Raw genomic sequence first — 14,640 nt, 5'->3', positions numbered from 1 at the left:
AGATTGATTAGTGGATTTTGATGGATATGGATTCCACAAAGTCCAAATCCATTGTTATACTATTAAATTATTAATCAAGTCACATTAAAATATTAAAGACTCTTCGACGTGTTGGTTGAATAATCGTATAATTATATTACAATAACTGCAAGTTTGAAAGAAAAAAAAATAATTTATGCGAATCACAGTTTGATGCACAAATAGAAATAACTCATTAAAAACATAAAGAAAATGTTTTTGGACACTTTGAATGTGACTAGTAGGAAAGTAGTAATGCCATAACATTTTTTCGAACCCATATTTCATTTTACTAATCTTCTATTAGATTTTAGAGTTTAGTTTTTGTTTAAGAAACATCCGCAGAGAATTTCTCATAAAGTCATAACATACATAACCCATGATTGGACATTTGCTATGAATTTGGTTGAAGTTCACATCAAAGGTGGGTTCTCATTAGGTGGCACGATGTTATGTGGCCCCATGATTGAAACTGCAAGTAGCTTTAGCTCCCCATCTGTAAGGAACTCTTCCGGTCTTCCCCACAGAAAAACGAAACACCGCAGCAGCAGTAAGGTTCCTCAGCCCACCTTTTCCATCCTCAGCTGGTTTTTCCCGGAAAATCAACCAAACAGCCAACAGATTTCACAAAAACCAGAGCTACTTATATAACACCAGTTCTTCCTCATGGGTTCTATTGGAAGGTGGCCCTTTTCTATCCAAATTTTCAGAAAATTAATTTCTTGAGTTCTGTATTGCAAATTGTGATATGGGTTTTTCTTGGTTTGCCGGGTTGCTTTCTGGGTTTGTTTATATAGTTGTTCTGTTATGCTGTAGCTCGGAATCGGAGGTTGTCACCGTTGATGTTCAAGAAGCAAAACATCTGCTCGAATCTGGCTATGGTTATTTGGAAGTTAGGTAAAGAGCTCTCTTTCCCCTTTCATTTTTTCTTGATCTTTCTCAAATTAGGGAACTTTAGGGGAGGGGATGGGCTTAGCCTCATAATAGTTAGTAATAATGTGGTTCAAATTCGTATTTAACGAAAATCAAACCTAAGATCTTTAACTTATAAGTAATGATAAATATTATTAGACCGTAGTATTAAATGATAACTTTTCAATGAGGAATTTAATTAATGGTATTTATAATAGGACGGAGGAGGAGTACAAGAAAGGGCATGTGGATACAAAGAAGATTCTGAACATTCCTTACATGTTCAATACACCTAAAGGTGGCTGTAACTTCTGTTAGCTATTAATGTTTTCACTAGTTTTCATTTCTATTTACCATCAATTTCATGTGTTCTTCTACCTCAGGTATGGTGAAAAATCCCCAGTTTTTGGAAGAGGTTTCATCTGCCTGCAACAAAGATGACCTTATTGTTGTGGTATTTTTCTTACTGTTTACTTTCATGGGTTATCTTGTAGCTTTTTACCAAGAATCAAGAACATTTATTTACTGGTAAATTTCTGAATGTGAAATAATTATATTTACAGGGTTGTCAAAGTGGTGTTAGATCCCTTTATGCAACTGCTGATCTTCTGGCTGCTGTAAGTATTCTCAAATCCGTATCGATTTTTTGCATATTTTATCGAAATACGTACAAATAGAACTGATTACAGATGTTTAATCAGAATTAAAACTGGAAGGCACTAAACTAAATCGACAATAAGTCGTATAACAACCACAGTTTATTGTCCCTTTCGTTTATTTGTTATTAAAAGTTTGAAACCGGTTTTATTTGTGCGTATACTTCCACCTTTCACTGCGCTCATCTTTGTTCTTTCATTTCTATCAAATTCTTAGAAGATTGTCAATGAAATGATAGGGTTTCAAGAATGTGAGCAACATGGGAGGAGGCTATCTCGCTTGGATCGAGCATGATTTTCCGGTTACTAAGCTGGAAGACGCTGACCGGAAAAAGCCAGAAGATGTTGTGCAACCGAAAAAGGCAGAAGATGTAGACCAGCAGAAGAAAGCAAAAGAAGAGCTCTAGTTTCTTACATGGCAAGCAACATATGTATCTGTAATCTGAATTTCTGTGTATATATATAGTGGATGATATTTAAGAATGTATCACTTCCCAAGTATGAGTAAGGGGAATACAATCTTGGTTACGTAATTGCAAATATCGAAAAGAGTTCGACTCTCATCCTCTTTTTCAAGCGACCTTATTTAAATTATTTAAACACGAAAAGAACATACCAAAGCCTCTAAAATATCAGAACTAGCCACGATTAGATTGAATTGAGCCTTACTAGAAAGGTATGAATTCACAAGTATTCAAACATTCTGTTGATTCAACCACAAGGTGTGGTGCGATTGGCAAATTGTCACCTTCAGTTGGCAGATTCTTTGGTACCTTTCTGGTAGGGGTTGAAACCAACTAAGAGCACTTTATGGCCAGAGGCAAGCCGAACCTCGAGCAGAGATTAGTCACATCCTTCAGGTGTGGGGACACTTCGTGGTCTTTACCGTAAAAAGACATGTTTATACCATATTTAGGATCTCATATTTAGACCTCGTATAAATACTCGGATGACTTAAATGTAATTATGTAACAAAGGAAGGGGCAAATATGTAATTAGGGGATGAGCCCTTATTCTATAAAAGGGCCTCATCACCCTCACAAACCCTAAGCCTCTCACCCCTTCTCAAAGCTCTCACAGACATAGAGCTCCTCCTCCTCTCTCTCTCTCTCCCTCAGATAAATACATATTCAGTGTGGACGTAGCCCAAACCTTGGGGTGAACCACGATACATCTTGTGTCATTTACATTACTTGCAGATTCATGGTCGGATTTACGTTATTCCAAGACCTCTGGTTTTGTGCATCAACAAGACATTATGTTGACTCCAACTACAATTAGTTTTAATGAAGTAAGAATTCTTGGAGTATAATAAAATTTTCGCTATTTGATATACATTTGTAATTGAATTCAATATCTCACAATTTTAATTGAGCCGTCTAACCAATGAGAGATTTTTCCAAGTGCCCAGTATTCAAAGCGTACTTCACAAGTTATAATACAAGTGGATGAAATAATATATTTTTCTGTGTCCCTCCACTCGGATTATAACCAGTTGAAAACGATACTTTGAAAAATTTATCATAATGAACGACAAAATTTTTCAAGTACTCAGCTTGTCATAATACATGTTGGAGTTTTTTTTTTCCCTAATCATCAATGCCACCTCTGGGCTTCTATTTATGAGAAATACTAAGACGACTTTCAAAATTGAGACTTTTCATGGACTATACGCTAGGGGTGGGCAAACGAGCCCTAGGCCCGAGGGTAGGGGCGGATCCTAATTTTAAAAAAGAGAAACGGGGTGGGGCGGGGCGGGCCTTTGAAATTTTAGGTTCGGGCCAGTTCCAAAAGTATAGAAAAACGGGTACCCAGACCGGCCCATTTGTAAAATACCCCCGTGTTGGGTACTGTTACTGTCTCCCAGGCCCATTTCTTTTTGTTCCTCCCCGTGGGCTGTGACATTTCTCACTCTTTAGAACACTCCACACACACACGCACCCCACTTCCCCGTGTTTCCCCCTCCCCCAATCTCTCGAACCTTCTCCCTCATTCCTTTGCTTTGTTTCTTCTCCCCCTATCTCTGCAACTCTCCTTCCCGGAGCATAGACACACCACACCCACACCCCACCGAGAAATGATATGCTGCCACCGCCCTCCTTCCCCACCAACTCTTTCTCTGATCTCAACACCGAGGTAACTCATTTCCCTCATTTCTTCCAATTTCGTCAATTTCTAAATTTTGATTTACAAAATTTGTGAAAAGTTGTGAAATTTTCAATCGAATCTCCCTGTTTGAGTCATCCAACTGCAGTGGGGAGTGGTGGAGAGAACTGAGAAGGCGCACAACGTGGTCAACTCAAGCTTTCTCTCTCCAGCTAGGAAGTTGGATTTGTGCAGCTTGTGCTCCGGCGGCACTTTCTCCGTTTTTCTTTTGTTGCCAAACGCTCAGATGGGGTTTCTATTAGAACACCTGGTTTCTGTAGTGGATTACAATATGACCCATGCTTTGATTTTGTCTGTTTCTTTATCATATTTGCAATGCTATTCTGATACATCTTCTCACAGTTATTGTTTTGAGAAGATACTGAAAATTAGAAGGAAAAAAAAAATAGGGTACCCGTTGGACCCGTAGGAATCGGCCCGTTTTATACGGGCCTGGTTAGATCTGGTTCTCAGTTTGAAAATAGTATAATCCGCCCCGGCCTAGCCCGTTGTATTTTCAAGCGAGTCCGGTCCGGTCCCTTCAAGCCACCTCAACTATCCGCCACCTTGTATTTTTTGCACAATTCTCATGCCAACATAATAAAAAATTATGTCATAAACATGAGGCAACAGAAAGTCCAACTTTGAGATAATCTCTTTAGCATTTCTCTTATATTATATAAAATCCATGAAATCGCTTCCCATACAATATTGATTGTTATAATCTTCTCAACAACCATGGCAGATAATCGATATACCACAGTGAATATAGCTAGGTGGTCGGCAACTCATTAATTACACACCCAAAATTAACAAATTAGTTGCCACTCTAAATTCTAATAAAATTGAGCGTCTTAGCAAATGTGTTAATTTTATGTGTTTAAATAACTTTGTTCTTGTAATGTTGGCATTTAATTCAAAACATGTGTACATATGTGCTGGTTATTTTCAGACTTATCACGCCAAACTTTCATTATTTAACATAGAATACTTTTAACACGTCATCTTACATGTCACAACTTTCCGCTCCTCCTCACATGTGGACTTGTCTCAACAAGGAAGCACGTAAGACTGCTTGTGACATGAATTATCTCCTATAACACCATATTAAAATATAAACATTCAACCCAAAACCAATTAAGAATCAGAGAAGTGACGCTTACAAGATTCAATATTCAACATGCAATCTCTAGAAAAATAAAGTGCATTTATCATGCCTTAGACTGCCATATGTCCTATACACCAACTATGATTAATTTTTCAATTAATTAACTTTATTTTAATTTAAAAAAAAATATATGGGTAGAAAAATGCACCAGAAGAATACGATCCTAAATTTGCCCTGCCAATATCCTTTATTAATTTTCTTAATCAATGTGACATGTTTTTTTTTTTTTTTTACCAAATGATAAATTTTGTTAGATTAAATATTAGATGGAAAAGACTTAGCTGCGCAACATCTCCTTCTGCCAACCAATCACGGCCAGATACGTGTCCAAATTGATTAAAAAATTCACAACTTGAACACCTATTCAGCCGTGATTGGTTGGCAACAGGAGATACTGCTGAATTTTCAGCAATCAAGTCTAGTTCATATGAGATTAGTCACTTACAAAGTTTGATTTTACGCACCATTCAGGTAAATGATCACTTGCAATTAGGCCTGGCAATTCCTGACACGACCCGATAACCCGACACGACACGACACGAAATTAACAGGTGTTCGGGTCGACACGATAACGAAACGGGTCGTTATCGGGTAACCCGATAAGCATCTGTTAAGATAACGGGTTTGTTCGGGTATACACGTGGGTAACACGATACACGATAAGCAGAATATTAATTTAATAATTTATAACCCTAAAAAAATACTATAATAATTATATATATATTAATTTAACAATTTTATACCCCTAAAAACTATAATAATTATATATATATATATATATATATATATTAAATTAACTATAATAATTATAATAATTATATATACTATAATAATTATACCCAAAATATTAACTATAATAATTATATATATATATATTAAATTTCATACCGCTAAAAACTATAATAATTATACATACAAAATAAATAGATTTAAATCTACTTAATAAATAAATATATATATATACACACACACACCATTGAACTTCATGGGATACGAATTATATGAAACTAATTTCAACGATCCAACCGTCAAACATGTTTGTATATACTTCGAGATCGCATACGCCAAAAATTTCAAAAAAAAAACATTCAGAGAGTAAGTAACGGGACAAAACTTTTTAACGGTTATAAACGAAAAATCACGATTTAACGGTCATTTTAACTCCGCTTTTGATGATTTTTTACAACCACACTCCTTGACCCTATATGAATACAATGATTGAATTCGATCTTCAATTTAAAATATTTACACTAGTGGATACCACAAAATCTTATGTTATACTTAATAAAAGTATGAATAAACTCTTAAGTATTAGTGAATCTATTGTTTTGATGGGATACTCATTCTACAAAACTAGTTTCAATGATCCAACCGTCAAACATGTTTGTATATACTTCAAGATCGCATACGCCAAAAATTGCAAAAAACAAACATTCAGAGATCAAGTAATGGGACAAAAGTTTTCGACGGTTATAAACGAAAAATCACGATTTAACGGTTATTTTAACTCCGATTTTGATGATTTTTTACAACTACACTCCTTGACCCTATATGAATACAATTAATGAATTCGATCTTCAATTTAAAATATTTACACTAGTGGATACCACAAAATCTTATGTTATACTTAATAAAAGTATGAATAAACTATTAAGTATTAGTGAATCTATTGTTTTGATGGGATACTCATTCTACGAAACTAGTTTCAAAGATCCAACCATCAAACATGTTTGTATATACTTCGAGATCGCATACGTCAAAAATTACAAAAAACAAACATTCAGAGATCAATTAACGGGACAAAACTTTTTGACGGTTATAAAAAGAAAAATCACGATTTAACGGTCATTTTAACTCTGATTTTGATGATTTTTTGCAGCTACACTCCTTGAGCTTATATGAATACAATGATTGAATTCGATCTTCAATTTAAAATATTTACACTAGTGGATACCACAAAATCTTATATTATACTTAAAAAAAGTATGAATAAACTATTAAGTATTAGTGAATCTATTGTTTTGATGGGATACTCATTCTACAAAACTAGTTTCAATGATCCAACCGTCAAACATGTTTATATATACTTCGAGATCGCATACGCCAAAAATTGCAAAAAACAAACATTCAGAGATCAAGTAACGGGACAAAACATTTCGACGGTTATAAACGAAAAATCACGATTTAACGGTCATTTTAACTCCGATTTTGATAATTTTTTACAACTACACTCCTTGACCCTATATGAATACAATGATTGAATTCGATCTTCAATTTAAAATATTTACTCTAGTGGATACCACAAAATCTTATGTTATACTTAATAAAAGTATGAATAAACTCTTAAGTATTAGCGAATCTATTGTTTTGATGGGATACTCATTCTACGAAACTAGTTTCAATGATCCAACCGTCTAACATGTTTTTATATATTTCGAGATCGCATACGCCAAAAATTGCAAAAAACAAACATTCAGAGAGCAAGTAACGGGACAAAAGTTTTCGACGGTTATAAACGAAAAATCACGATTTAACGGTTAATTTAACTCCGATTTTGATGATTTTTTACAACTACACTCCTTGACCTTATATGAATACAATGATTGAATTCGATCTTCAATTTAAAATATTTACACTAGTGGATACCACAAAATCTTATGTTATACTTAATAAAAGTATGAATAAACTATTAAGTATTAGTGAATCTATTGTTTTGATGGGATACTCATTCTACGAAACTAGTTTCAAAGATCCAACCGTCATACATGTTTGTATATACTTCGAGATCGCATATGTCAAAAATTACAAAAAACAAACATTCAGATATCAATTAACGGGACAAAACCTTTCGACGGTTATAAAAAGAAAAATCACGATTTAACGGTCATTTTAACTCTGATTTTGATGATTTTTTGCAGCTACACTCCTTGACCTTATATGAATACAATGATTGAATTCGATCTTCAATTTAAAATATTTACACTAGTGGAAACCACAAAATCTTATATTATACTTAATAAAAGTATGAATAAACTATTACGTATTAGTGAATCTATTGTTTTGATGGGATACTCATTCTACGAAACTAGTTTCAAAGATCCAACCGTCAAACATGTTTGTATATACTTCAAGATCGCATACGTCAAAAATTACAAAAAACAAACATTCAGATATCAATTAACGGGACAAAACGTTTCGACGGTTATAAACGAAAAATCACGATTTAACGGTCATTTTAACTCCGATTTTGATGTTTTTTTACAACCACACTCCTTGACCCTATATGAATACAATGATTGAATTCGATCTTCAATTTAAAATATTTACACTAGTGGATACCACAAAATCTTATACTATACTTAATAAAAGTTTGAATAAACTATTAAGTATTAGTGAATCTATTGTTTTGATGGGATACTCATTCTACGAAACTAGTTTCAATGATCCAACCGTCAAACATGTTTATATATACTTCGAGATTGCATACGCCAAAAATTGCTAAAAACAAACGTTCAGAGATGAAGTAACGGGACAAAACGTTTCAACGGTTATAAACGAAAAATCACGATTTAATGGTCATTTTAACTCCGATTTTGATGATTTTTTACAACTACACTCCTTGACCCTATATGAATACAATGATTGAATTCGATCTTCAATTTAAAATATTTACACTAGTGGAAACCACAAAATCTTATGTTATACTTAATAAAAGTATGAATAAACTCTTAAGTATTAGTGAATCTATTGTTTTGATGGGATACTCATTCTACGAAACTAGTTTTAATGATCCAACCGTCAAACATGTTTGTATATATTTCGAGATCGTATACGCCAAAAATTGCAAAAAACAAACATTCAGAGAGCACGTAACGGGACAAAACTTTTCGACGGTTATAAACGAAAAATCACGATTTAACGGTTAATTTAACTCAGATTTTGATGATTTTTTACAACTACACTCCTTGACCTTATATGAATACAATGATTGAATTCGATCTTCAATTTAAAATATTTACACTAGTGGATACCACAAAATCTTATGTTTATACTTAATAAAAGTATGGTATAGTACTATTGTTTTATTTTTTTTCATAATTATTTTGGTAAACTTCTCATAATTTGAATGATTTTTAATGTTTGGTTTTTCTATGCTTAGTTTATGCAGAAGATAGTTATGACGTGGAAAACCTTACTGAAAACATCATCAACATAACTCTTGAAGGCAATAAATCAAGCCAAAGTTCCAATGCAATTTCATGATGATCGATGTAAATCGAGGATTTTGTAAATTGAGGTTTAAACTTTTGACAAAGATTTCACAACCTTGAAAACAAAAACTGTTTCATTTTGCATATCCTTGCACATTTAAAATTTGTAATAGATTAGTATTGTATGTATTATTTTTTTATTAGGCTCTTATTTTCGAGTGTAGATGTAGTACTTAAACGACAAATGTGTTTTAATGTTTTGAAGTAATATTTATGTGGCAATGTGTGGTATGTGCAAATTTAAGAAAAAAAATATTTTTTTCTTAACGGGTCACAACGGGTCATAACGGGTCGGGTCACTTTACCCGTTGGGTAAAGTGACACGACCTATTAAGGACCCGTTAAGATAACGGGTGTGACACGACACGACCCGTTAAGATAACAGGTGTTAAACGAAAACGACACGAACACGACTGACACGACCCGTTTACCAGGCCTACTTGCAATCAATGCGACATGCTAACTAATGCTAACTAAACAGTATTATATTGACACGGTCAGCATGAAAGACAGAAACACGCTCAAAGCCCCAGAGATGCTGTGGTCAAGGGACAACTTCAAAACATGCATACTGCTAGTGTCAGCTAGTGGGGCCCATTTCTGTGGCCACCCACCATGCTGAAATTGGGTCATTGTATAATTTCGTGACAATATTCCATGCATGTTTCCTTAAATTTTCTGCTGGTGCACTTCTCAGTATTGGGCATGGAAACCCCACAAACCCAGCAACCCACCACCTAATCGGAGCCCATTAATGGCTTGCACTTAACCCATGTAACAACCAGTCGTACCATTGTTAGTGTTAATGTTGTGGTTCATCAAACAAGCGGAAGCAGATAGCTTTTGAAAAAAGCAGAAGTTGTTCTTCTGGGTTTTTCTGCGTTTGGGATTGGTCAAAAATGGAGGAGAGGGAAGGAAGATCCTTGGCTGAAACCCCAACATGGACGGTTGCTTGTGTGACCTGTGTCATGGTTGTTCTTGGGTTCTTCTTCAATGGCTCTTTGGAACGGGTTGGAAAGGTAATTTTGATCTTAAATCTTCAATGTTTGTCTTTGTTTTGGTGTTTGCTTACCTTTCCTTGAATCGTGTGCCTCTTCTTAGTGAGTTTAGCCAATTAGTCACACCCCTTTTATCTAACATCGATCCGTAGATTGCAGTAGTTTAGAATATTGTCCTTATTTAAAGAAAAACTTCAGGTGTGTCCGCCCCTTTTCATCAAGTTTGATCCTCAATCTAAATTAGAGTAGTTTAGAATATCGTATTATCTCAGAGTCTTATATTATTCCCCTACTTTGTGACAGTGGTTGGATAAGACTAAAAGGAAGTCTCTAATTGCTGCTCTGCAGAAGATTAAAGAAGGTAATAATTTTAGGAATTGGTTTTTATTTGTTAAGATGATTTCGACTCATCCTTTTGGCTGTCAATGTTGTTGAAGCAGAGCTCATGCTTTTTGGGGTTATGTCATTGTTGATGAGTCACTTCATTATCATTGTGGCCAAGATTTGTGTTAAATCGTCGGTTATGAGCAGCCGGTTCTTTCCATGTGCATCGGAGAGTGAATTTTTGAATGCTGTTGAACATGTTCTTGTTCCGACTTCGGGTAATTTGAATAGTTCAGTCTCCAGAGTGCAGGTGAAGGCTGGTTCTCAACACGGCTATTGTCCTGAGGTAATTTCACTTGCTCATGGCATAATGAATTCCTTTTAATGCAGTTGTAGTTGGAAATACTTTAAGTGTATATATTCTCCCGCGTGAATCTCAGCAATCACTTGTTCTAATTTTGTGTATTGATCATTTGGAAAAATCTTGATGACAGAGTTTATGGTTCTTTCACATGTGACAACATTCGCTTGCTTGTTAGTTGAAAAATTGCTTGTCACATGGTACTCAGTGAAATCTGATTGGCCCCAATAGAAAGCAATAAACACGAAGATTGTTTCATATCTTGTTATATGGTTGCTAGGGTCACGAATCCTTTGCTTCTCAACAAAGTCTTGAACAGCTTCACCGTTTGATGTTTGTGCTCGGCATCACCCATGTTTTTTACAGCTTCGTAGCCATTGTCCTAGCCATGATTAAGGTAACTATATCATATCATCGATCAAACTTCTCTAATGGTCCATGGGGTTGTGCCGTCCTATTTACAGGAAAACTAAGCGCATTTTCCTAATCTTATGCAGTTATACAGCTGGAGAGTATGGGAAAATGAAGCCAAAGAAGCAATTAAGACCTTAGAAGGTGAAAAAACTGTTTGTATTGATTTCCAGAATTGCCATGATTACCAGACGTAACTTTGGATATGCCTTACAAATTATAGACGTCATGGATGCCCTATCATTTTTGTTTCCTGTATTCAGATACCGCGCAAGGTCAACCAGGTATTCAAAGAATGAGGAGATTGTCTACTTTCATATGTCACCACACATCCCATCCATGGAGTCAGCACAGAGTTCTTGTTTGGCTGGTATTCTCACATCCTAATTTCTTAATGGATCTAACCGTACACTTGAATTTATCACTTTTTTGTGATTTATATGCTAGATGGTGATTCTGTTTTGTCATCTTGACCGAGAAATGTATCTTAAAATTTTAATTTGAGGTCTCAGACCCCACATTTGCACGCATTTGGGCATTATCACATTCTCCACAGATGCTACAACATTGCTTAAAACTAACCTCGTCGTTCATTTACACGTAGGACAATCAATTTCAATCAATGATATTCTATTTGGCTATTTGCAATGTATGCTTGTGCTATGTTAACCGCAGTTTCCTAAACTTTTATCTCTCAGAGTCGCTTTATCTGCTGTTATGATTTTCTTTACCATCAACTTTGTTCAACCCAATTTGCAGCTTTGTTTCAGCCGCCAGTTCTGGAGTTCTATAAACCGGTCTTCTTACATGGCTTTGCGCTTCGGCTTCATCACTGTACATTCTGTTCTAGTCTTAATGTTTTTTTGTCTTTCTTGAGCATTTACGGTACTTGTATAATTCATATTCATATCTGCATGCTTTTTCACATGGTGAGTCCGGTTATAGTAGAAAAGTTGGCTTTGCCATGGCATCTGGAATATTAATTTCTTTTTACGACTGTTACATTTATGGAAAATAAGTCATATCCACGGTATCATAGCTTGCTTTATGTTTATTTTTTATTTTTTATTACATATTGAGTCGTTCAGAGTGCAAAAGAATGTGCGAGTAAATATCACAGGACTTGCTTTGCATTGCTGACTCTGCTGTGTTTCCCCTCCTTCATGTAGACTCATCAACTTCCTTTGTCGTATGATTTCCATAATTATATGATTCGCAGCATGGAGGAAGAATTTCGGGATATTGTTGGTGTCAGGTAAACTTTTTACTTATTACTCTTCTTCGGAAACTGGTTTTTTTTTGTAAAAGTTTATTTCTATGACGAATTTAGTAATTTATTCATCTCAACAGAGATTCTGGTGAACGTAATTACATTTTTTTGCACTTATTTTGCAGTTTGCCTCTTTGGATTTACACCATCTGTTGCGTTGTTCTAGATTTTCATGGTAATTTTCTTTTTGTCTCGAAAAGCTTATACCAATGCTTGACTATGGTCTCAAAGGATAACAATTGTCACCCAAATTAAAATTTATGCAGATAAAATTCCTGGAAAAAAATTGATACATTTTAGCTGTCAAGCTAATCTTACCACGCGCTTTAACTTTGTTACTGACATTCAGGAAGCAACCTTTACTTTTGGCTGTCCTTCCTTCCAGCCATTGTAAGTCACTAATGTTCAAATTTCCTTGAGCTTCTCCAAAGTTCAACATTTTTCGAAGTAACGCTGCATAATTTCTCTTTTTGTTTCCCTTCTTTCATGACTCCCACATCAGTTGATCCTGCTTATTGGTACAAAACTGCACCGAATAGTGGTAAAGCTGGCTGTCGAAATCATGGAAGAAAGTCCGTATATGGAAAATCATCAGTTTAAACTAAGAGATGAGCTCTTCTGGTTTAAGAAGCCCTGGCTTCTTTTACGTGTAATACAACTGATATCCTTCCAGGTGAGTACTAGACACTTGCATCCATTTCAAATCTTAAAATTAATGACATTTAATTCCCACTGTCCTAATATTTTACCGGCATTTGTTTTTCAGAATGCCCTCGAGATGGCAACTTTCATCTGGTCCCTGGTATGAATGTAATGACTTGTTAAGGGCCCATTTGATAACCATTTTAGTTTTTAGTTTTCATCTTAAACGGGCCTCTGAATTAAAAAAGTTCGAAGCTTCCTTATTTTAGTTCCTTGTGATGCTGAATCGCTGATTCAAATATTTTGTTTCCAGTGGGAAATTAAGGAACCTTTGTGTTTCATGGACAACCGTACTTTCCTTGTGATTCGCTTGACATTTGGGTATGTAATGTGCATTTTTCGCTCTTTCCATTGCAACTGATGTGTTTCAGGTCTAGTTCATTGTCTGCAAATTGCGCCAATGTGGTTCGATATCATAGATATAAATGCTGATGACTTATTGATCACTCACTGCAGGGTTGTCACACAGTTCTGGTGTAGCTTTATAACATTCCCACTCTATGTTATCATCACACAGATGGGTTCAAGGTTCAAGAAATCTGTAGTATCCGAAAATGTAAGAAATTCGCTACATGGATGGAAAAGGAGAGTGAAGGCCAGACAAGGTACTTCATCCACTGCTACTACACACTTGGTGAGGACATCAACATCATCCGATTCTATTGTGGATGAAACTCACAAACTAGAAAGTTCTTCCTCAAACTCTTCGGAGAGAAGTTCCTTCAAGAAACAGAATACATCTTTCCGACATCTGCAGGGCGGAGATGAGAAGTTAGAAACTCCTCTCTCTGTTGGTCCAGTTTACGACAGTTATAGCGATGACAACGATGAGGGTGATCACCATCACGATGATCATAGTAACATAAAAGATGAATTGGCTCTCCTTCCACCATAAGCTTTTCTTTGTTGGAGTATCACAAGAGATATAGACTGCTTGTATACACTTTGATACATTAATTAATCATTTAGCGTCCGAATGTTACAACCACTGCGCCTCTCTGAAGCAGTTCTCCCTTACACCGTTGGATCAACCACTGCGCCTACTCTATGTTCTCAACCTGGAGAGCCGTTTTGGTGGTATTAGTAGATCCCACTTGCTGCAGCTCAAAGCTAAGCTTCAAAATTTGAAGAAAGGAGCCCTATCCGTGTCTGACTATCTTCAGCTTGTTAAGCAGACCTCTGATGCCCTTGCTGCAGCTGGTGCTCCACGTGATGACCTTGATTTTGTAGCACATACCCTCAAATGGCCTTCCTAGTGACTACAATGCCTTTGCTACTTCGACTAGTACATATTTTCCTCTTCTTTTTTTTTTAACAAACGATATTATCTGTAACTTTGTAAGAGGGAGGGGGTAGCTTAGTTTCACAATAAGCTAGCAATAATGTGGTTCAAATATTTTTCCA

At 35.5% G+C, this 14,640-nt stretch overlaps 3 protein-coding genes across 5 annotated transcripts; all 3 read left to right on the top strand.

Moving 5' to 3' along the window:
* Window positions 1-517: 517 nt before the first annotated feature.
* LOC126604314 (thiosulfate sulfurtransferase 18-like) lies at window positions 518-2,149 on the top strand. 3 transcript variants are annotated; one of them, XM_050271530.1, is made up of 6 exons: window positions 518-701; window positions 835-915; window positions 1,149-1,228; window positions 1,314-1,384; window positions 1,494-1,547; window positions 1,826-2,149. In XM_050271530.1, the coding sequence occupies exons 1-6, from the start codon at window positions 685-687 to the stop codon at window positions 1,991-1,993; spliced, it is 471 nt and encodes a 156-aa protein (XP_050127487.1). In that variant the 5' UTR covers window positions 518-684; the 3' UTR covers window positions 1,994-2,149. The 3 variants fall into 3 exon arrangements, with proteins under 3 accessions (XP_050127487.1, XP_050127479.1, XP_050127495.1); XM_050271522.1 differs by lacking the exon at window positions 518-701 and having other exon boundaries at window positions 708-915; XM_050271538.1 differs by lacking the exon at window positions 518-701 and having other exon boundaries at window positions 708-915; window positions 1,804-2,149.
* Window positions 2,150-3,535: 1,386 nt separating this feature from the next.
* Window positions 3,536-4,166, top strand: LOC126604331 (uncharacterized). The gene is made up of 2 exons (XM_050271544.1): window positions 3,536-3,722; window positions 3,841-4,166. The coding sequence occupies exons 1-2, from the start codon at window positions 3,669-3,671 to the stop codon at window positions 4,159-4,161; spliced, it is 375 nt and encodes a 124-aa protein (XP_050127501.1). The 5' UTR covers window positions 3,536-3,668; the 3' UTR covers window positions 4,162-4,166.
* A 5,664-nt stretch (window positions 4,167-9,830) lies between these two features.
* LOC126604211 (MLO-like protein 4) lies at window positions 9,831-14,640 on the top strand. The gene is made up of 14 exons (XM_050271371.1): window positions 9,831-10,189; window positions 10,472-10,529; window positions 10,609-10,838; window positions 11,134-11,250; window positions 11,351-11,408; window positions 11,528-11,634; window positions 12,024-12,098; window positions 12,434-12,519; window positions 12,660-12,709; window positions 12,884-12,924; window positions 13,037-13,207; window positions 13,301-13,336; window positions 13,490-13,557; window positions 13,693-14,640. Exons 1-14 carry the CDS (start codon window positions 10,070-10,072, stop codon window positions 14,129-14,131), a joined length of 1,656 nt encoding a protein of 551 aa, XP_050127328.1. The 5' UTR covers window positions 9,831-10,069; the 3' UTR covers window positions 14,132-14,640.

This window comes from Malus sylvestris, chromosome 2 (assembly GCF_916048215.2).
Source record: "Malus sylvestris chromosome 2, drMalSylv7.2, whole genome shotgun sequence".
Lineage (NCBI taxonomy): Eukaryota > Viridiplantae > Streptophyta > Magnoliopsida > Rosales > Rosaceae > Malus > Malus sylvestris.
Note: the sequence above shows the minus strand (reverse complement) of the source record. Positions and strands in the feature narration are given on the sequence as shown.